Consider the following 19,143-nt stretch of genomic DNA (forward strand, 5'->3'; position numbering starts at 1 on the left):
ATGACACGTACGAGCTTGATGATAGAGAGAATTCCATATCAGTCTAGATAGAGTGACGGCTTTTCACCGGCCTATAAGACCTTTATTTTAGCGAATTATGAGCAGTGCATATGGGATCTTGGAGCAATGTCTCTCCTCCAATACGGAGTTTCAAATGATGCATCGAACGAAGCGCAGTGGTCAGACCTTACTCAATGAGCAGCGAGGCCGGTGGCTGAAGAAGGTCGAATCATACAGTTTGTCTCCAGGGGAGTCTCGACTACAGGAGAGTTAGAAGACGGCAATTGTTACGAGTAGTTGACATAGGGCGACCTTGTCCACCAGTGGTTGGCCGTCACAACTCGGGTTTCGCCTTTTATTCAAGACACCATCCTCCAAATGCTCAAGTCCGTGACTAAGGAAGATACAAAAAGGTGCGAAAACAAAATGTTCATTTGCTTTGAACAAGTCGGAAGATATTGTTCCGGAGAAGAGTAATGATACTTTGGCTGCCAGCCACACAGGTTCATGGCTGCTTCTGTCATCGGTCGAACTCACCATGTCGCCTCTTGCAGCTCCGTAGGGACAGAAGTTATCAACAGCCATGAGGTTTCTATAGTATAATAGTTGATGTATTTAGATCAGGGTCATGACCTTCCCTCAAGTACATGTTCGGTTCGAATCCCTAATTCGAGGCATTATCTACAAATTAGGAACAGAGGAGGTAGATAATATTATTTAAACTCTGGAATGGAATCATTCTCGTTAATTTCAAAGAACCCTGTTAAAGTCAAGCCAATAGGCTCCCTAATACACCATTGACGAAACAATACAGCCTTGACCCAGAGATATCCTGCCAGATCAGATGACTCAGGTATCAAGAGCTTGAAGTTTAACCACCATAACTCTCGACCTCTTGTAGGGATGATTTGTGGACGAGCATGAACTTCAGGTCAAAGCAAGCCTGTCTATCAACCAGGCTTTTATCCATCAGAATAGAGAACAACATGGTTAATACGCTTGGCTTGAGTCTTGTTGGTATATGAGTAGAGCTGGGCCAAGTCAACACCACTCAGTGCTCGAATCTATAACTACGGGCTGTGAGTTTCTTGCTGATCGTCCAAACCAGGCTTGCTCAACTTGTAAAGACTGCCCAGGTCGGTTAGTGAGGTCTTGAAAATAAAGTTTTACTCTCCGTTGATCGACCCGCCCTGACTGACGTCAGGATGGATACTTTGTACCTTGAAACGGACATCTCAAGACCGAAGATTGTGACGTGACAAGGTGTGGGTACATACCGAATCGGACCTTCCGACACCGATGGAAACCGGTATCTCGGAGCTAGAGCGGTTTGGGAAAGTTCCAAACAACGGTTCAGGGAGCCTATTGGGGGTTTCGTCGGATGCTGGTCCGTAAAATAATGTCGCACTCATTAATGGCCAGACTGTTGGAATTCATGAAGGGGAGGCAAAGCAACTGTTAGTATGAAGGGAGATTTAAGAATTACATTGAAATGACAGGGAATAAAGCCAAGTGCATACAGCATATCACGACTTGGCACGGCAGTTCAACATCAATAAACGAGGCGACGGACGTGTCCTGGAGGGTGATCCAGTGCTTCTTTCACTTTATGATGTCAGACATCACAGTAAGGAACATGATTTCCAACAAAGAAGGGCGAATCGACAAGGTATCACGGGTTTGATGAAAGGACACAAGTGTATATCAGGATCAAAAAGACATCTATCCTTTATGAATTTATATAGTGCAATGCAGAATGCCCCCTCTTGAAATGCTCCACGCTGGCTCAACTTCCTTAAAATATCATTCTACTCAAGCTTAAACAGAGTTGGAGTTGTCGGCACAAGACCAGGCAGACGAACCACCAGACTCCTTATAAGAATCAATAATGCCAACAATAGATCCGTAGGTGCCGCCGATCATCAGGAAGGTACCAGAAACGATGACAAAGACGCTGAAAGCAACCATGAGATACCATCGAAGAGTGGGATCGCGTCGGCCGGGAGCCCAGTTATCGTAGAGCCACATGCAGCCCATAGGCTGGAAAGACATCAGCGTACCGAGAAGGGCACCGACGAGGGAGACGAGGCCGCCGAAAACAGGGATACCGCTAGCAATCGCGTAGGCAATGATAGAGGTGACGAAAGTGCAGCCGAGCCAAGTTCCCCAGTGGATAGGGCTGTTGGAAGCCAGGTGCTTGGAGCCTCGAAGGATACGGACAAAGGCGTACTTGGCGGCAAAGTGGATGACGAGAGTCGTAGTAGCGATGAGACCGGGAAGCGCAAGACCATAGGCGATCTTCTTGATGAGAGGACCAGCCGAGCCGAGAGCGGGCGAGGCAACGTAGGAACCGCAGTACAGGTACACGACGCAGCCGATGACAATGTAGGTGATGGTAACTCCGGCCTGGCAGATCATCAGGGAGCGAGTGTAGTGGGCTGGGTTCTTCATCTCGGAGGCGATGGAGAAGAAACCAGGGGTACCGGCGTAGGCAAAGACCAGGGAAGAAATGGCTGAAATAGCCTCGGTGAAGGAAGGATTGTTGACGATCTTGTAGTCAGACTTCCAGTCTCCGGTCGGTGGCGCAGAAGCGGGTCGATCCTGAACACCAACGGCGATGGTGACAGTGAAGACTAGCCATGGTTAGGGATAAGACTACCCAGAGTCACGGGAAACTTACTGGCTGTAAGAATACAGACAAGACCGATCCAAGCAAGAAAGCTGATACGGCCAAGAGTACGGATACTCGCGAGACTGAATCCAACAATAGCAGCAACGGCGACAAAGATAGCGGTACAGGCGCCATGAGTCGAGACAGCGTTCAGACCGATCGAGATACCCAGCATACCAGAACCGGCGACGAAGATCCAGTCTTTGACATTGTTAGTTTGAATCATGTAGCTTTCTCAAGAGCACTTACAAAGACAGAAAGCTATTCCCAGAATCTCACGGCCAATACGGCCAAACATCAAATCACCCGCATCGTCGATACTGTAAACCTGGGTGTGGCGACGCTTGAAAACTCCAACCATGTAATCAGACCAAGTCGTGATGCCGGCGATGATAATAAGGCAGATGACACCAGGAACGATGCCAAGGACGTCGAAAACCGCGGGGATAGACAAGACGCCAAGACCGACCTGGGTCTTCATCATGAGGGCAACGGTGCCGATCCAACCGACCTATGAGGTGTTAGTCTTTGAAGCTCAACCATCTTGGCATCTACATACAGCGCGGTAGTTGGGTCCCTCGTTAGTGATATCACCGAAGACATCGTCGTGGACCTCGCCCGTCTGAGAGGGTACAGTTGTGAGCCCATTGTTGAACTCGACGTCCTGCTCGTGCTTCATGTCCTTTTCCGTAGGAGGGCTCGAGTACTGCGACATGGCGCCGGAGTTGAGAGAGGGATATGACCAAGACAAAATGCAACCGGAACAGATGCAAGAGAAGGAGGATGAGAAGAGAGAGAAGGAGAGAAAGGCTTGAATACAGACTGATCCACAAACAAAACTTGATGATCTGGGGATTGTGGGCTCAACTTATAGCGATTGACATTGACGGCAACGCTCTGACCGAGCCAATGATTCGACCAGGTCAAACACTGGAGGTTAGCTCTTCCTCGCCCCCCCTTCCATGGGTCGTATCAGGCCAAACGATAGGGAAACAGGCTATGACAGGGTCATGATTCCAACCTAGAGGGTTTAGACCGGGAGAGTGGGTTCCTTGCAAACCTTGGTCCAAAAACCTCGCCCCCCTGGACCGGCGTCAGCGATAGCGAACAGCCCGGAGCTTATCTCTACGGGGTTAGTAGATGCTGCGATGGAGGGTGGAGAAAGCACGCTTTTTCGCGGGTTGGAATTGGCACGTCTGCTCCCCCATGGGGTAAGTCGACGGACTCATGGGGTAGAGAGGAGAAAAGCTGGGGGTAAACTCCATGGGGCGAGAACGTTCAAGGGTTGTTAGCAGCATGCGGAGATGTGAGTTCCGCATTGGCAAAAGCTTGCTGAGCGTCAGTCGAGTCAGGCTCGAGAGACGTTGCTCTCAGTACGTAAGAAAAATAGGAATCCCAGACAAAAACACGTAGCAGTGTGTCTGAGGTATGACGTTGGAGTTCCACCGGGCAACGGGGTTAGCTTTGCCGACCCTCTGACGAGTTGGGGACTCTTCCGCGTCGGAACCGTCTCCACTGGTTCTCCACCGTCTATGGTCGTGTTATTGAGGCGAAGGGGGAGTCGGTTTGATTACCCCGTCGACTACGGCTGACAACGTCGGGAGCGCTCCCGATGAGGGCACCAACGAGAGGCAAGATAAGGTGCCCGACGGTATCCTTGTTTGCATTGGTTTTTGGTTTTGTATATGGGTGGAATTCTTCTATTGAGCTTCCTTGCGCGTCAAAATGTCTCGCGATCTGCGCTCCAACTACCCTAAACGGCTTATACCTAAGTCCACTCCTCCGAACGCCTCTACCATCCCTGCACCCCTTTTTTCCCTATTTGTTCAGCTCTGCGTTGGCATGTTGACGCTCTTTCCGTGGTCTGCTTCCTCCTCGCCTCTCCAAAGAGTCGTGATGGTCTTTGCCTGGGTGTAAAAGTTGAGCCCGGGCTTTCCGTAAAAGGTGCTCGTGCCGCCACCCGCCACGCTCTTCTTGTTGCCCGTGAAGCTGAACATGGGCAGGGGCACTGGGATAGGAACGTTGACTCCGACCTGGCCGGCTTCAATGTTCTTCTGGAACCAGGCGGCCTTGCTGCCCGAGTTGGTGAAGATGGCTACTCCGTTGCCGTACTCGTTCTGGTTGATGAGGTCTGTGGCAGCCTCGAGGGTAGGGGCCTCGAGAACCAGCAGTACGGGTCCAAAGATCTCTTGGGTATAGCATTTCATGCTCGGGGTCACCGCTGTGATGATGGTTGGGGCGATGAAGTTGCCCGAGGGGTACTTATCGGGAGCGTACCCGCGACCGTCGAGAACAATCTGTGCGCCCTCCTCCTCAGCTGAGGCAATCAATGATTCGATCCTCGACTTGGACTCTGGGCTAATGACGGGTCCGAGGTCGGCACCGTCTTCAAAGCCTCCGTCCGTCTTGAGCTGCTTAGCCGCGGAGACGAGGTCGTCGACATATGACTTGGTGTCGGGACCGACGAGAACAACGGTGCTCAAGGCCATACATCGTTGACCAGCGGCACCAAAGGCAGCACCAGTGATAGCATTGATGGTGCTCTTCTTATTACAGTCGGGCAGGACGACGGCATGGTTCTTAGCCCCAAGGTTGGCCTGAACACGCTTGCCATTGGCTGAGCCCCTGGAGTAGATATACTCTCCAGCGGCATTGCCTCCGACGAAGCTAATGGCCTTGATGGCGGGCTCATCAATGATGAAGTTGACTGCACGGTGCGTTCCGTGGATGATGTTGACAACTCCCTCAGGGAAGCCAGCCTCCTTTGCAATCTCGGCAAGGATCATGGCAGCGCCCGGGTCACGTTCCGATGGTTTGAGAACGAGCGTGTTACCAGTAATAGTCGCAATCGGGATGGACCACAGTGGAATCATGGCAGGGAAATCTAAAAGCCATAAGAGTCAGCTTGCATCTCCTGATGTTGTTGCGTGTCTATTGGTTTTGGGACTTACTGAAGGGGCAGATGGCGGCAACAACGCCGAGAGGCTCTCGAACATTACGTGTCTCCATATCTTTGGCAACTTCCAAAACCTCTCCAGTGATTTGCGTAGTGATGCCGCAAGCCGTCTCGGCAACCTGAAGGCCTCGAAGGACATCACCACGGGCATCAGCGAACGTCTTGCCCTGCTCCAGAGTAATGGACGAGGCAAGACGATCCCAGTTCTGACGGATCAGCCGTGTAAACTCAAACATGATCTGCTGGCGACGCAGAATGCTCGTGTTCTTCCAGGCAGGAAAGGCATCCTGTGCGGCCTTGACGGCTGCGCGGAGCTCCTCGTCTGTAGACTCTGGCACGCGGGTCACGACATTGTTCGTGGCAGGGTCATGGACGTCAATCCACTTTGTGGCGGCCGAGGGGGTAAAGTTGTTGCCGATGAAGTTGTGTGTGGGGAGAGGGTCTTTGATTTGTTCATGGGAAGTTGGAGAAGGGCGGTTGAAGATGGAGTGGGCAGACCGCGAGGTGACTCGGGGTGTTAGAGACCGAGGGATACGTCGAATAGCTCGTGCGGACTTCATGGCTGCGACGAGGTTGACGGTTGAGCTTGTCTGATGTCTGAAGAAGCAAGAAGCCGTGAAGTCTGATGCCTTTATCATTGTTTGGTTTCTCAAGCCAAATACTTTTTCTTTTTCTTCATCTTGAATTCAGAAGTCATGTTTGTCGAATGAGGCAAGTAAAACCGTCGAGACTGTTCCAAAACGTCCGGAGCTGACCTTGTGATTGTCAAACCTCAAGATCCGGAGTCGGAGGCCCGGACCGGCCTTCAGCGGTTGTTCTCCGCACAAGCAGTCCCCCATTTCCCCACAAATCTTGGCCCGCTGCCGATGGTCACTTTCCTACAAAGATCCGAAGCGGCGCAGTCTGAATCGGCCGAAGCGACCGTCCGTTAGCCTCATCCTCCTAGACAGGCAGGCCTCGCCGGCGAGATAAGGCTTCCAGACTGCTGGCTTTCTTTAGCCAATTGATCACATGGACGCGTTCATTGATCGATTTAGGCATGTTCTCCAAACATGGACAAGCTGGGGTATGGGGGGCCGGGTCATTTCTGGTCAGCTATGAAAGTTATTTGACTGGCTTCGAGCTGCTGTCGCTTTTCGACATTGTCAAGTCGTCAATCTCTATCTCTTTCTGATTTTTAAGACCAAGATACCCTTTGGATACCCCCATACCTTGACAATGGCTAACCGAGGCGTCTCGTGGGATCCCCATGTCCACACAATTGCGGACCTCAAGGACCTTGGCAGCAAGAAGCTCCCCAAGATGTATCGGGGTAGCTATACCCTGCATCCCCAGGCCGGGAACAGGCCAAACGGATCCATGCTGACTGTGTAACCATAGACTACTTCAATGAAGGTGCCATGGATCTGGTTACGTATGATTTGTTCCCTCTGTGTGTTTGTGTTTGCGCCACGGCTTACGGTTGGCATGCTGCAGATTGAGAGACAACGAAGAGGCCTACAACAGGTACAAGATCCGACCGCGCATCCTCGTCAACGTCGACAATGTAGATATTTCAACCGAAATCTTTGGATGCAAGACGGCGCTGCCTCTGGGCTTCAGTCCGGCTGCGATGCACCGCCTGGCGCATCCCGATGGCGAGATTGCTACCTCGCGGGCTGCCGCCAAGATTGGCATTTGCATGGGTCTCTCTTCATATGCGACAGCTTCTCTTGAGGATGTCGCTGCCCAAGGGTCAGGGAACCCTTACGTGATGCAGCTCTGTGTTTTGCGCGATCGTGAGACAACACTTCAGATGCTGCGACGCGCTGAAGGTGAGTCCAAGTTCAATTGCGCGCGCATCTCAATGGCGTCTAACAATTATTGCTACAGCCTCCGGATACAAGGCCATCTTCCTCTCTGTCGACGTCCCCATGCTCGGCCGCCGATTAAACGAATATCGCAACAACTTTGTCCTCCCCAACGACATGGCCTGGCCCAATCTTCTCTCCGACGGCAAGAGTGAGCTCAGCGGATCCAGCGAGGATCTGACACAGAGCAAGCATGACTTTGACCCGTCGCTCGATTGGGACACTGCCATTCCCTGGCTGCGCCAACACACCAAGCTTCAGCTCTGGATCAAGGGCGTGTACGCTGCTGAGGATGTCCAGCTGGCCATCAAGTACGGTCTTGACGGTGTCGTCGTATCGAACCACGGTGGTAGACAGCTGGACGGTGTCCCTGCGACCCTCGACGCGCTCCGAGAATGTGTCATCGCAGCCAATGGAAAGATTCCTGTCGCTGTCGATGGTGGCATCCGACGAGGTACCGACATCTTCAAGGCGCTCGCCATGGGAGCCAGCCACTGCTTTGTGGGAAGAATCCCCATCTGGGGCCTCGCAGTACGTGTCAGTTCACAAGCAGGCGATTCACGAATACTAACAATTCCGGTAGTACAACGGTCAGGAGGGTGTAGAGCTCGCTCTCAAGATCCTCATGTACGAGTTCAAGCTTGCCATGGCGCTCGCTGGGTATGGTGCTATTGACCCTGCCGGGTGTTCAATTGACTGACAAATTTTTAGATGCCGTACGATCAAGGACATTTCGAGAAGTCATCTCGCGTTTCTCAACTCGGAGGGTATCTTGGCCAAGTTGTAAAAAGTTTTATACCAGCTGTTAAATTAGCATGGAGTTTGTTTCTCGCATTGTACAAGCAGAATTGGAGCATTGTGTGCATGATCACGATTGTTGCGCCCCAGTTTACTCTCATACCTGTGAAATACGTCTTGTATATAACAATGACACTTTTATAAAGCCATATATTAACTCATTATCATGAAAGAGTATTTTTACGGTTTGCCATGGTTTTAACTTGCCAGATACAATTTTTTTAGACTTTGTGTTGAACTGTCCCTCCAAAGACACCTCAAGTAAATTCACCTCCGCCATACACACGTCAAATGGTCGATGCTTTATTCCAAGCAATATCATGAATACAGGATTAAAATCCCCATTAAAAAGACTTCTGGATACTTCATTCTTTCCCAGTATCATCCTCAAGGGCCATCAATCATTCACGTAATGAACCTGAGCTTATCTGCGAGAGCTACCCTGGACCTTGGATCCTGAAGCCCAGTGGAACATGAACCCCTAGAACCGTGGGTCGCCTTCTGGAACCACTGTGGAAGCTGGGATAAAAGGCTAGGATCATCCTTTCAAGATGCTGATAATGTCAGACACCATGGCGAGATTGCCTGTACAAACGGATCGCCAACCGGTCCACGTGCTTCTTATTATCGCGTTGATAAGCGCTCCTCAGAACAGGAAAGTCCCCCTAATCATCACAATCGCCCCGAAAAACAAGGCTTCTCTCGCCGCTGCTCCCGCCAGTTGCCGCGTGGCAGGCCTCGCCGACCCCGTCGTGGAGACCTACCTATTTCGAAGAGGCAAGACCCTTTACAGAGTTTCCCACTCCACACCAACGACGCGGGGTATATACGGATTTGTAGAAGAGGAATCCTCCAAAGGGGAGGAGGATACGCATATAATAGACAATGTGAATGCTTTGATCAGACGAGTTGTTCTTTATTCTCATCGCCATCATCATCACCAAGTTGCATTCTCATCTCATCTCTCCCTATCCCAGCAACGAACCATCTCTTCTTAAAGACTCCAAAATGGCTCCCCAGAAGGAACTCACTGGCATCCTTGTCGCCCTCATCACCCCATTCACTGCCGATGGGGCTGTCGACCTCCCTGCCCTCGACGTCCACATCCAGCGTCAGATTGACGCGGGCGTCCACGGCCTGGTCCCTGGCGGCAGCACCGGAGAGTTTACCGCCCTGACCGTCGACGAGCGCAAGGCCGTCCTCGAGCAGTGCATCAAGTCGGCTGCCGGCCGCGTCCCTGTCATCGCTGGCATCGGCGACCTGACCACCGCCGGCGTTGTCGATCTGGCCAAGCATGCCGCCAAGGTTGGCGCCGCCAGCCTCATGGTGGTGCCCCCCTTCTACGACGCCCCTAGCCTGGCCCAGCTCCGGGACATGTTTGACGAGATTCACAAGGCCAGCGGCCTCCCCATCATGTACTACAACATCCCCGCTGCCAGTGGCGTCAGCTTGACGCCCTCAGAAATCGCTAGCCTCTCCGAGGTGGGCGTCAAGTACCTCAAGGACACGTCCGGAAATGCCCCGGCCCTGACCGACCTCCTCTTCCACCACCACGGAAGCATTACCGCCCTCAACGGATGGGACACCCTTACCTTTTACGGCCTTGCCGCTGGCGCCAAGGGATCCGTCTGGGGCACCACCAACGTCCTGCCCGAGCTGTCGGTGCAGCTGTGGAACGCCCTCGCCGTTGAGAACGACCTCAAGAAGGGACGCGAGATCTGGTCCAAGATCTTCCCCATCTGCAAGTTCTTCGAGGCCCACCAGTACGGCCCTGCTGTTAAGACCGGTATGGAGCTGCGAGGATGGAAGACTGGTGGTCTGCGAAAGCCCTTCCACCTCCTCCCCGATGCTGAGCGGGCTGAGCTGGCTGGTCTGCTGAAGGATGCCGGTGTGCCCCTTGCTTAAAACTACCTGACAAGGAAAAGGTTTAATAGTTAAAGTAAAAAAGTAAAATAGACATGAATTCAATAAATGTTCAAAATCTGATCACAATATTCGTACAGTAAGCAGTCCATAGAACCTGAGAGTTGATGTGCATTGAATATTATCCTGTAAATTATTCCACAGATTCTATAGTAAGCTATCCGACACAAGACTTTGCCAGCTCGCAGTCCAGTCTCCCGACTCTTTTCGCTTATCCCATATCATCGGTACAATCACCTTTGCCGGCTTGGGCGTAAAGTATATGCCCTTATCATCGGTGACCGACAAGCACTTGAGGGCTCGCTCTTGAAGATCAGGAGACACGGCCTCGCAAGCGGCAACAAACGCCGGCCAGGCGAGACTGGTGGCAAAGTCTTGGTCGCCAATCAACTCGCCTAGGCAAGGCTCGAGGAAGTCGAGCGTCTTCTTGACGAGGTCTTGGAGGATCATGGCGTTCATGTCGTACACCCGGCGATAAAAGTAGATGATGAGGGCTTGATGTATGGCCAGCGCCATTGAACGGACCTGAGGGTGAGCCATGAGGTCCTGATCTAGACGAGTTGGTTTCGGAGGCCCCAGGGGGTCGAGCGCCAGAGTCCATGCCCATATTCTATTCTCAAGCGTCTTTGTGTGTCTCGCCAGGGCTACTGAAACTCCTGGGTTGCAACGAGCCACATTTTCGAGACGCGCCTTTTCGTTGGACAGGGAGACTGTCTGTGACAGAAGAGTCATCAGAGACTCTGGAATGCCGTAGATGACGGGGAACAGTGTATGACTCCAGCGGCCCTGGATCTCGAGATGAATGTCATTGTATCCCATTTCATCCGTCTTCTCCTGCGCTGGGTCAAGACCGATATTGAGAGCATCTTCGGTGATTCGAAACGTCCGGCCATGAGTGAGGTCACGAGTATTATTCTCGTCGGATGTGTCGGAAGGGGGCTCGGCACACAGTGATATGCTCTCTGCAATGACGCGGAGATGGGTGTACATGTGATGCAACAGACGAGTTTTGAAAGGATTTTGGTTGATCAGGCCCCGAAGTCGAATGAGCCGCTCAGCATCGAGAAGGAAGACGCGGAAAGCGCGGGTACCGTTGTGCAGCTGGAGAGCTTGTTAGCGAATTTGATGATAGAGCGGAGGGAATAAACAAACTGAAGTCATTGCCATGCCAAGAATTGCCATTAACAACTCCTTGTAGTTCGCCTGTTTGGGGCCAAACATCTCGAGTTGCAGAGCATTGCGGAGGTGATGTTGAGCTCTCTCGTGGTTTCGTATACCAATCTCTTTCCAGTCGCAAGAAAATGTGTTCGGCTTATTCGACAGGTGCAGTTGGAGAGCGCTGTGAGCAAGAAGAGTATAGAATATGGTTGAACGTGTATGTGAGGCTTCATTCCAGAGCGAGAGCTCGGCGAATGTCTCGAGGGCGCAGGGCAAAAAGATGATTTCCCATGGTGACTTGCGTTTTGCTTGCATGGACGTTCTCTCGCCAGCCACGTGTTTTTTGTAGTAACGAAGCAATGGTTCTGCCTCTTCTGGAAGTCCCAAGTGGCTTCCGTTGGCTTGTGGTAGTCCCCGGGGACACGGCATGACTTCGTTTTCTAAATGGTTGAATGCGCTGTCTCCATGATCGTCCCCTTGGCTGTCTCCGTGGCCAGCTGCTTCAATTTCCATTGCCTGGGATATAAAGTTGGGGCTGAAGAGGGCCAGGCCTTCAACGCCCATGGAGTTATCGAGGAAGAAGTTTGTCATTGTAGAGTCTGGCAAAAGCACTTGTTCTGAACCTGCTGGTTCTTCAGGGTTGAGAGAAAGGCTCGGATCTAGAGGTCCGGTAAACAGATCTAGGTCGTCTCCGATATGGGTGGGCCAGTCGTGCCGCTGTACTTCCTCGATAAAGCTGTCGGTATCAGGATATGTGTTTGTATTCGAGTTTTCGGTATCCGGAGAGGATGTGAGAACATCGGCTGGTGATGGCTCTTCGATTGATTGAAAAACCCCGAAAGGGCCTTTGATCATGGCTGAGTTTCCACCAGCCAGCTTATCGCACGCAGAGTCAATATCGGCCAAGATGTCCATGGCAGACTGCTTGCCCAAGCTGTCTGATAATTCGGCACTCATCAATCTGCGATCAACCTCTGCGGGACATCAGCTTCCGTTTCGGCATTGGGATATCCGGGGCCGGAGGACTTACCGGAGAAGAGTGGATACCGGTATTCGGATCCCCGATGACTCTGCTGGAGCTCCGGTCGGACTGCATCATCTGTGATCCAGAAGAGGCGGGCTCCGTACCCACCGCATGTGAGCCCGAGTCTCCGACAGGTGCCGCATTCTGGCTGAGCTAGAGCAGGGAGTCAGCTGTGTCGCGTAATGAGGTTGAGATGTGATTGACGATACCTTCGTCACACTTTGCATGTCGGCTTCGACAAGTCCGGCATCCAGTAAAGGTGCGCGTACGCTCGACCTTGGTCCCGCTCTGTCTGGGCATCTTCAAGGCAAAGAGTCGACAGAAGGGGAATTCCAGATAGGCAAGTGGGTCGTTTGTGTAGGTATGAAAAAGGCAGACGGGCGAGGATGATGCAAGTTCCCCTGTTGCATTGCAGACGAAAGAGAGAAACTATCCGGGGGGAGCAAACTGAGGTCTTCTGTATCCAGAAGAATGAGGGGGGCAGAGTGGCCACTGGAAACCACACGACAGCGGCTTTCCAAAGAGGAATGTCTCCGCGAGCTAGTGTGGGCCCGTGAGTGGCTGGCTTATCGGGGAGTCCGCGTGGGCGACAACGGCCTTTGGTCAAAGTCCGGGGCTAGGGTCACCACTCAAACCATAGCCGATAAGAGGGGAGGCAATGGGTCGTGTGTTGGTTGATTGTTATTGACCGACTGGGGTTTTGCAGTTGTCAACAAGGAAAAGGTGGTTGCTTGTTGAACCCACACTGAACCGCCTTATATGACACTCACCACTGACAAACAACACGATTGCTAAGCTAGAAGAGTTCTCGATGGACACTTTCCCGCCCTATTTTTCAATCCGAATAAACATGAGCCAATCGTTTGGCTCTTTCGTCGCCATGTGTATCCAAGCGAGCGGGGGGAGATGTCATCTTTTTCACGGGATACCAACTGCATACTAGACTGTGCATAGAACGCTACGAGAAAGGGGCAGGAGAAGGGAGACATCGATCAGAAACCATGCAATCTATCAGTTCTCAACTCGGCACATACAGGTCCCCACGCTACCGCCTGCACAAAGAGGCTTGGCTCACATTCCCGATGGAACGGTCCGATGTGAGGCTCCATCATGAACAGCACCTATCAAACATTCGAATCTCATCATGGGTTGATTACCCCGCCGGCTCCGGCTTGTGATCCAACCGTAGCCACTACAGTTTCCCCGGCGACTCGCTTGACTGCAAGATGTGACGGTTAGCCTCAGATGGGGTCAAACAGGGGACGAGTCGATACTAACACTTCTGCCACGACATGGGCTCCTTTGGTGGCTTTCCAGCCTCATGCCACACCTTGGCACACCAGCAAGTCACCAAAAGATCAAGCTCCTTTTCATCTAGCAGGACCTTGACCTCAAACCTGGGGGGTGACGTCTGGCCAGACTCCTTATCGAGGCTCTGCTTGAACTCGATGCCAACCACCCGATCCTTGGTGTCCACCCAAGTGATTTGGTTCTTATTCTTGATTCGGTCCAAGACCCCCTGGCTCGCCCTGAAGTGGTCTGCAACCTGATACGCAGACGAACCTACACCCTGGACGAGGAAGAGCCCCGGGTATGCACGATCTTCGCCGGCTCTTCCGTTAATGGCCAGGTGGACGCCCCCCATCTGGCTCCACGTGTCTTGGAAATCGTACAGATGCACGCGAGGCGACTTCTCGCAAGGTTCGTTATTGGGGGGATAGCAGTGCTTTGTGATGCTGCAAGGTTCTGTTGTGGGGTTTCCCAGCGGATTGCCGAGCTCGTAGTGAACCCGGTTGCGAGACTGCTCTAGCACGACACAATCATCTAGAAGAAATGTTGGTGTATCGGTTTGAGCCGCAAGCGGTTGGCAGGAGCCTGAGGCTACATTTTCGTATTGTGGGGGTGCGGCTCCAGCTGGGGCTGGCGCATTGTTGTCGGGATAGTACGGAGGAGGAGATGCCATGATTGAGTCTTGATGTCTTCAAGGCTTTGAATCCACTTTAGAGGGCGTCTCCAAGGGTCTTATTAAAGCAATGCTGCTGACTTGTTACCCCAAATTCTGTGACGTACCAGACAGGGATTATTCTGGGGTTGTGTGAGCACAGCCTTGGCTTGCTTCAGATAAATATTCGCCGGGACATTTGATTGGGAGCATCTTGGTGACTGCCTTGGATCAGCAGAGGCGAGGTAAAACAAGCTCAGCCACCAACAAAGGATCAGCATTGCCCGGCACAGCCAACATTTGCCCCAGGGATTGGCATGGAAGCCCATGCAAATATTTAGTTAATCACGAGTAAAGCAGATAGAGCACAGTGGTGCCTATTCTAGGACGAAACGTAGGCAACATGTGGTGTACTTTTAGGGCCCCTGCTCGCCAGCTTAGATTTAGCTTTGATTTATAAATGAAATGTTGCATAGTTGAGTGACTTGATGCCTATTGTGAGGCAATTACGACCTATTGATAAAGGCTTAGTCAATTCGGCCTATCCTGCACGACCAGATCAAAGAGCCAAGGATGCCCACGGTTGCCTAGGTCTTATCGACATGGGAAGAAAACTGCTAATGTGATACCCAAACTATTGTTGCCATTCAGATTTGTATACACACATTTACTCCTTCGCCTAACCGACACAAGATCCCGCGCCAAAGACGCTCATTGACCAACATGAAGGGCTTTGACGTCGCCACTCTTGACCCCCTCCAAATCCAGGTCTTGGCGGACATGCATCTCGCCGTCAAACAATACATCAATCTCCTCCAGGGTCAGCCCCTTGGTCTCAACCCACTGGAAGTAGATGTAAAGGCACATCAACATATTCCACGACGCGTTGACAATGTACGTTTTCCATCCAATAGCTTCCATCATGTACGGGAAGGCCATGGTGACCAGCACTCCACACGACTTGATCAGGATGCCCTGCGTGGCAATTCCGTTGGCGCGCATGTTGTACGGCAGAACCTCTGGTGCATACATGGCTGTGAGAGGAGTGATGCCAAAGGAATACGCGCCCAGGAAGAGGAAGATACAGGCAATGGTGCCGTAAGTGCCGGCTAGGTTGTGTGAAGTCCCGAACTTGGCAGTCAGACCTGCTAACAAGTAGAAGAAGATGGAGCAGAGACCCAAGCCGAACAGAGCAAGGAACCGGCGTCCAAGTCTCTCGGCCATGAAAGATCCACAGACCGCAACAATCAGCTGCCACGAAGAGAGGCAGACGTTGACCTTGAGTTGTGTGACGGAGTCGCCAAGGCCGGCCTGGGTGAGCATACTGCCAAAGTAGTAACTACGCTTTGACGTTAGCACTATGGTGGGTGTATGATTGGGCTATCTCCTACGTGATGATGTTTGAACCGGTCAACATGGCAAGCGGCGCCACAGACAAGGCCAGGAGAAGTCTCTTGCGGTTCGCTCGGTTCTTGAGCATATCTGCGATGCTGACGCTTCGACCCTCGTTCTTCTCGTATTCTAGAGTGTCAATGACCTCCCTGTATTGAGTTTGCACTTGTGGGTGCTGCTCATCGGCGCCATTGACTCTTGCCAGGACCTTTAGCGCCTCTTCTCGTCGATCTTGGTATGCTAGCCATCGGGGAGACTCTGGAACAAAGGGGATGAGACTGAGAACAGCAAGTGGAGGCACCGCTTGTAGGATGGATGGAATACGCCATGTCCAGTTGGAGGGTTCGAGGCCGGAGGACTGGAGGTTCGCATCATTTAGCATGAATGATCAAAGCTTTGGAGATGTGTCTCTACTCACGCCATACGATATCCCAGCAGCAAGTAGAGAACCCACGGCCCAGCAAGAAAAGTAAAGTCCCAGTGCCGTGGGGCGAACCGAAGGTGCAGTCGTCTCGGCAACATAGGTGCCAGCAGCAGTCTGTCCAAGCCCGACGCCGATGCCGATGATGATGCGGCCCGCGATGAACATGGCGATGTTGATGGCGCCCCCAGCGATGGCAGCGCCCAAGATGTTGACGACGCAGGCCGCGTACAAGCCAATCTTGCGCCCCTTCCAGTCAATAATCATTCCGGTGAAGGGTCCGACCAGGATGGCTCCCAGGAAAGTGGCGCAGGTGTTGACAGCAGTGGTTGAAGTCGTGAGCTCAAAGTAGTTCTGGTACGCCTTCATGACGTTCAGAGAGCCCATGAGAGAACCATCATAGGCGATGGCCACGGAGTCGAAAACACAGACTGAGATGACCAGGGCCGTCGTCAAGTGCTTGCGCAGTCCATCTGGGGCCTCGATAGGAGTGGATGGAGTCATGGTTCCTGTCGGTTGCTGGGCTGTTGGTATTGTTGTCTTGGATGTAGAGGACTGGAGAAGAGGGAGGACAAGGCGAGATAGTTATAGAAGGTTGAACCAGAGTTATCTTCGCCAACCTTACGCGTTGCCAGGCCGAGACTGATAGCAGCCCATGACAGCGCCTACCCCACATATGATAGTCTGGGGTAAGTCAATCTGGTTGTCCTCATGATCCGGGGTTGGCCCATCACGTTGACCAAGGTGGTGGTTGAGATAACGAGCTTTGACAGGGCAACAAATCTAATGGCCGCGGAGGTGAAGCCGCCTTTCCGCCGGTGAGCCGACTCAAGACCACCGTCGCTCGCAACCTATGATTGGTCGACACAAAGAGACGGGGGAGATGACTTTGAGTTACTCGGCCGCTAACCGTTCCAGACCTAGTTAGTCAAGACAGCCCAAACATAAGACATTTCGCTTATCCCAGGTTGCGGATTATCCGCCGACTATCCCGCTGCTTCTTCCGGCACATAGCAATTCAGCCAAACGAGAAAGATACACAGAGACGCAGCTGTCATGCACAGTCCCAAGCGGAGGCGAGCCGCCGTGGCTTGCAACTATTGTCGCAAGAGGTGAGTCGACGTGGAATGGTGGGCCGCAATGCTCCCTTTTCCGCCGCCTCGTGCATACTACAGTTACTGATCAAAGCCTGTTTGACAGAAAGCGCAAATGCGATGGTGGGAGACCAGCCTGTAGCCTCTGCGAGGAGGTTGGCAACTCATGTGAGTATCGTGAGGTCGAACCCCCAAGGTACGTTTATCTACACTGACATTGTGCTTTGTACGAGCCTGTTTGCTCACCCAGGCCATCTGCAGGAACGCTTCCGTACCTTTAGATCAGCTAAACGGTATCCTTGACCGGCTCGAGGCATTAGAACGACGGGCAGATGGCTCAACAGCGGATCAGTCGGACTCGAGCCGCCAACACCCCGACAATGCATCCTTCATCCTCGGCGAGGACTTTGGCCTGGGCTCCGCGGAAACCCCGGAGGTGGCTCCGTCACTGGCACCGACTCCGCTCAACTCAGCTGGGCTCAACACCACAATGGCCATCCCCTTATCGCACTCCACAACGACAGGTAGTCTCCTACGGTCGACTCCAGCCCGAGCCCTCCTTGGTGACTATCCGCAAGATATCTTTCTCCATGTTGAACTAGGCCGTAGTGTCCCGGCCTCCCTATCTTTGACCCCAAAGCCACTCAACCAGGTCGAGATACCGGCCGTCTCACGAAATGAGGCTGACGAGCTAATGCACAAGTTCTTCAAGCTCGTCCACCTATTCTATCCAATCCTAAACGAGGACGAGTTCCGGCGCACCTATGATGATGCATTCACCCAGGGCCTTGCCCCTAATCTTACCACTGCCATGGTGCTCATTGTCCTGGCTCTTGGTAGCGTGTCCGACGCCGACTACGAAGGCTCCGCTTCATGGGAACCGGGCAGCCGTTTCTCGTCCCCTGCAGTCAGCATTCTACTTACAGTAGGACTCGAGTCCTTCGGCGGAAGCCTACTTCTCCCGCAATCGTTATACCTGGCTGCTATCTACTATAGCTTCCTGGCCAGACCTTTGCCGGCCTGGCGGCTGGTGCACATGGCATCAACTGAAGTGCAGCACTATTGGATACGGTAGGTCCCCCTCTCCATTTCCATTCCAGGATGAACTACTTACACTTTGGTCAGAAAGTTGGGCTCACCAAACGACGGCCAAGCAGCCGCACAGGGTCAATTGATATTGCGGCTGTGTTGGGCTATCTTCATTCTCGAGTGGTACGGCTATGGCCCCATGACTGAAGACTTGTGGCTAATTGATATGCTAGTGATATTGTTGCCGAACACCATTTCCCTAGGAGCGGAATAGACAATGTCGTCGAGCAGCTCCCTTTTCCTGGCTTCGGCAACTCGCCCGAGCCCCCGATGCTGCGCTGGCTGGCCAACATCTCGTCCCGTCGTCTGCTAAACCGGATACACTACGTGCTCTACGATACCTACCAAGGTGCCACAACCAGCATAGACTCATCGTCCGGTGCCCCGACCTCTCAGTTTGGCATCAGCCAAGAGCTCAACCGTCAACTCCACGGCTGGTATGATTTGCTTCCTCAAGCCATCAAGCCTGATCCAGACCACGATGAGCATAGCCTGGACGATGCCATTCTACTCATGCGTTTTCATGCCGCTGGGGATATCATTCACAGACCTTTCCTGCTCCAAGTCTGTGCTCTGCCGTCTGGGGAGACACCATCGGATGCTAGGATGGTGGAAAACGCCAAAACGTGCTTGTATCACTGCCGTGGCTATCTAGGAGCCGTGCAGGGTGTCCTGAGAAAACCATCTGCATCACTTGAGATCTTTGCTCACTCGTAAGTACGTATCCGGTTGTTCATTTCTATCCTCTCTAATCTGTTTCTATCCAGTACCATGGCGGTTGTCCTACTTCTCACATTTGCCTCTTTTTCTCCTGCTCTTGCTGCT

The 19,143-nt window shown here is 52.5% G+C and overlaps 8 protein-coding genes across 8 annotated transcripts; 3 read left to right on the forward strand and 5 right to left on the reverse strand.

Annotated features, from left to right (window-relative positions):
• Nucleotides 1–1,818: 1,818 nt before the first annotated feature.
• On the reverse strand, nucleotides 1,819–3,386 carry LRP88_02315 (transmembrane amino acid transporter protein-domain-containing protein; the record flags this gene model as incomplete). The annotated part of the gene is made up of 4 exons (XM_083238967.1): nucleotides 1,819–2,633; nucleotides 2,681–2,872; nucleotides 2,921–3,182; nucleotides 3,231–3,386. 4 exons carry the CDS (start codon nucleotides 3,384–3,386, stop codon nucleotides 1,819–1,821), a joined length of 1,425 nt encoding a protein of 474 aa, XP_083104097.1.
• Nucleotides 3,387–4,497: 1,111 nt separating this feature from the next.
• LRP88_02316 (CoA-acylating methylmalonate-semialdehyde dehydrogenase) lies at nucleotides 4,498–6,187 on the reverse strand (the record flags this gene model as incomplete). The annotated part of the gene is made up of 2 exons (XM_083238968.1): nucleotides 4,498–5,555; nucleotides 5,623–6,187. 2 exons carry the CDS (start codon nucleotides 6,185–6,187, stop codon nucleotides 4,498–4,500), a joined length of 1,623 nt encoding a protein of 540 aa, XP_083104098.1.
• Nucleotides 6,188–6,845: 658 nt separating this feature from the next.
• On the forward strand, nucleotides 6,846–8,264 carry LRP88_02317 (alpha-hydroxy acid oxidase; the record flags this gene model as incomplete). The annotated part of the gene is made up of 6 exons (XM_083238969.1): nucleotides 6,846–6,939; nucleotides 7,008–7,041; nucleotides 7,104–7,441; nucleotides 7,500–8,008; nucleotides 8,061–8,137; nucleotides 8,189–8,264. 6 exons carry the CDS (start codon nucleotides 6,846–6,848, stop codon nucleotides 8,262–8,264), a joined length of 1,128 nt encoding a protein of 375 aa, XP_083104099.1.
• Nucleotides 8,265–9,283: 1,019 nt separating this feature from the next.
• LRP88_02318 (dihydrodipicolinate synthase family protein) lies at nucleotides 9,284–10,180 on the forward strand (the record flags this gene model as incomplete). The annotated part of the gene is made up of 1 exon (XM_083238970.1): nucleotides 9,284–10,180. One exon carries the CDS (start codon nucleotides 9,284–9,286, stop codon nucleotides 10,178–10,180), a length of 897 nt encoding a protein of 298 aa, XP_083104100.1.
• Nucleotides 10,181–10,345: 165 nt separating this feature from the next.
• Nucleotides 10,346–12,680, reverse strand: LRP88_02319 (transcription factor domain-containing protein; the record flags this gene model as incomplete). The annotated part of the gene is made up of 4 exons (XM_083238971.1): nucleotides 10,346–11,299; nucleotides 11,351–12,290; nucleotides 12,383–12,533; nucleotides 12,590–12,680. 4 exons carry the CDS (start codon nucleotides 12,678–12,680, stop codon nucleotides 10,346–10,348), a joined length of 2,136 nt encoding a protein of 711 aa, XP_083104101.1.
• A 973-nt stretch (nucleotides 12,681–13,653) lies between these two features.
• Nucleotides 13,654–14,343, reverse strand: LRP88_02320 (uncharacterized protein; the record flags this gene model as incomplete). The annotated part of the gene is made up of 1 exon (XM_083238972.1): nucleotides 13,654–14,343. The coding sequence occupies one exon, from the start codon at nucleotides 14,341–14,343 to the stop codon at nucleotides 13,654–13,656; it is 690 nt and encodes a 229-aa protein (XP_083104102.1).
• Nucleotides 14,344–15,033: 690 nt separating this feature from the next.
• Nucleotides 15,034–16,639, reverse strand: LRP88_02321 (uncharacterized protein; the record flags this gene model as incomplete). The annotated part of the gene is made up of 3 exons (XM_083238973.1): nucleotides 15,034–15,661; nucleotides 15,714–16,072; nucleotides 16,133–16,639. 3 exons carry the CDS (start codon nucleotides 16,637–16,639, stop codon nucleotides 15,034–15,036), a joined length of 1,494 nt encoding a protein of 497 aa, XP_083104103.1.
• Nucleotides 16,640–17,191: 552 nt separating this feature from the next.
• LRP88_02322 (Zn(II)2Cys6 transcription factor) lies at nucleotides 17,192–19,035 on the forward strand (the record flags this gene model as incomplete). The annotated part of the gene is made up of 5 exons (XM_083238974.1): nucleotides 17,192–17,247; nucleotides 17,336–17,397; nucleotides 17,511–18,300; nucleotides 18,355–18,441; nucleotides 18,492–19,035. The coding sequence occupies 5 exons, from the start codon at nucleotides 17,192–17,194 to the stop codon at nucleotides 19,033–19,035; spliced, it is 1,539 nt and encodes a 512-aa protein (XP_083104104.1).
• Between the last annotated feature and the right edge of the window lie 108 nt (nucleotides 19,036–19,143).

Source organism: Fusarium phalaenopsidis (genome assembly GCF_050370095.1).
Source record: "Fusarium phalaenopsidis strain FUZ10S chromosome Unknown contig_32286, whole genome shotgun sequence".
Classification (NCBI taxonomy): Eukaryota; Fungi; Ascomycota; class Sordariomycetes; order Hypocreales; family Nectriaceae; genus Fusarium; species Fusarium phalaenopsidis.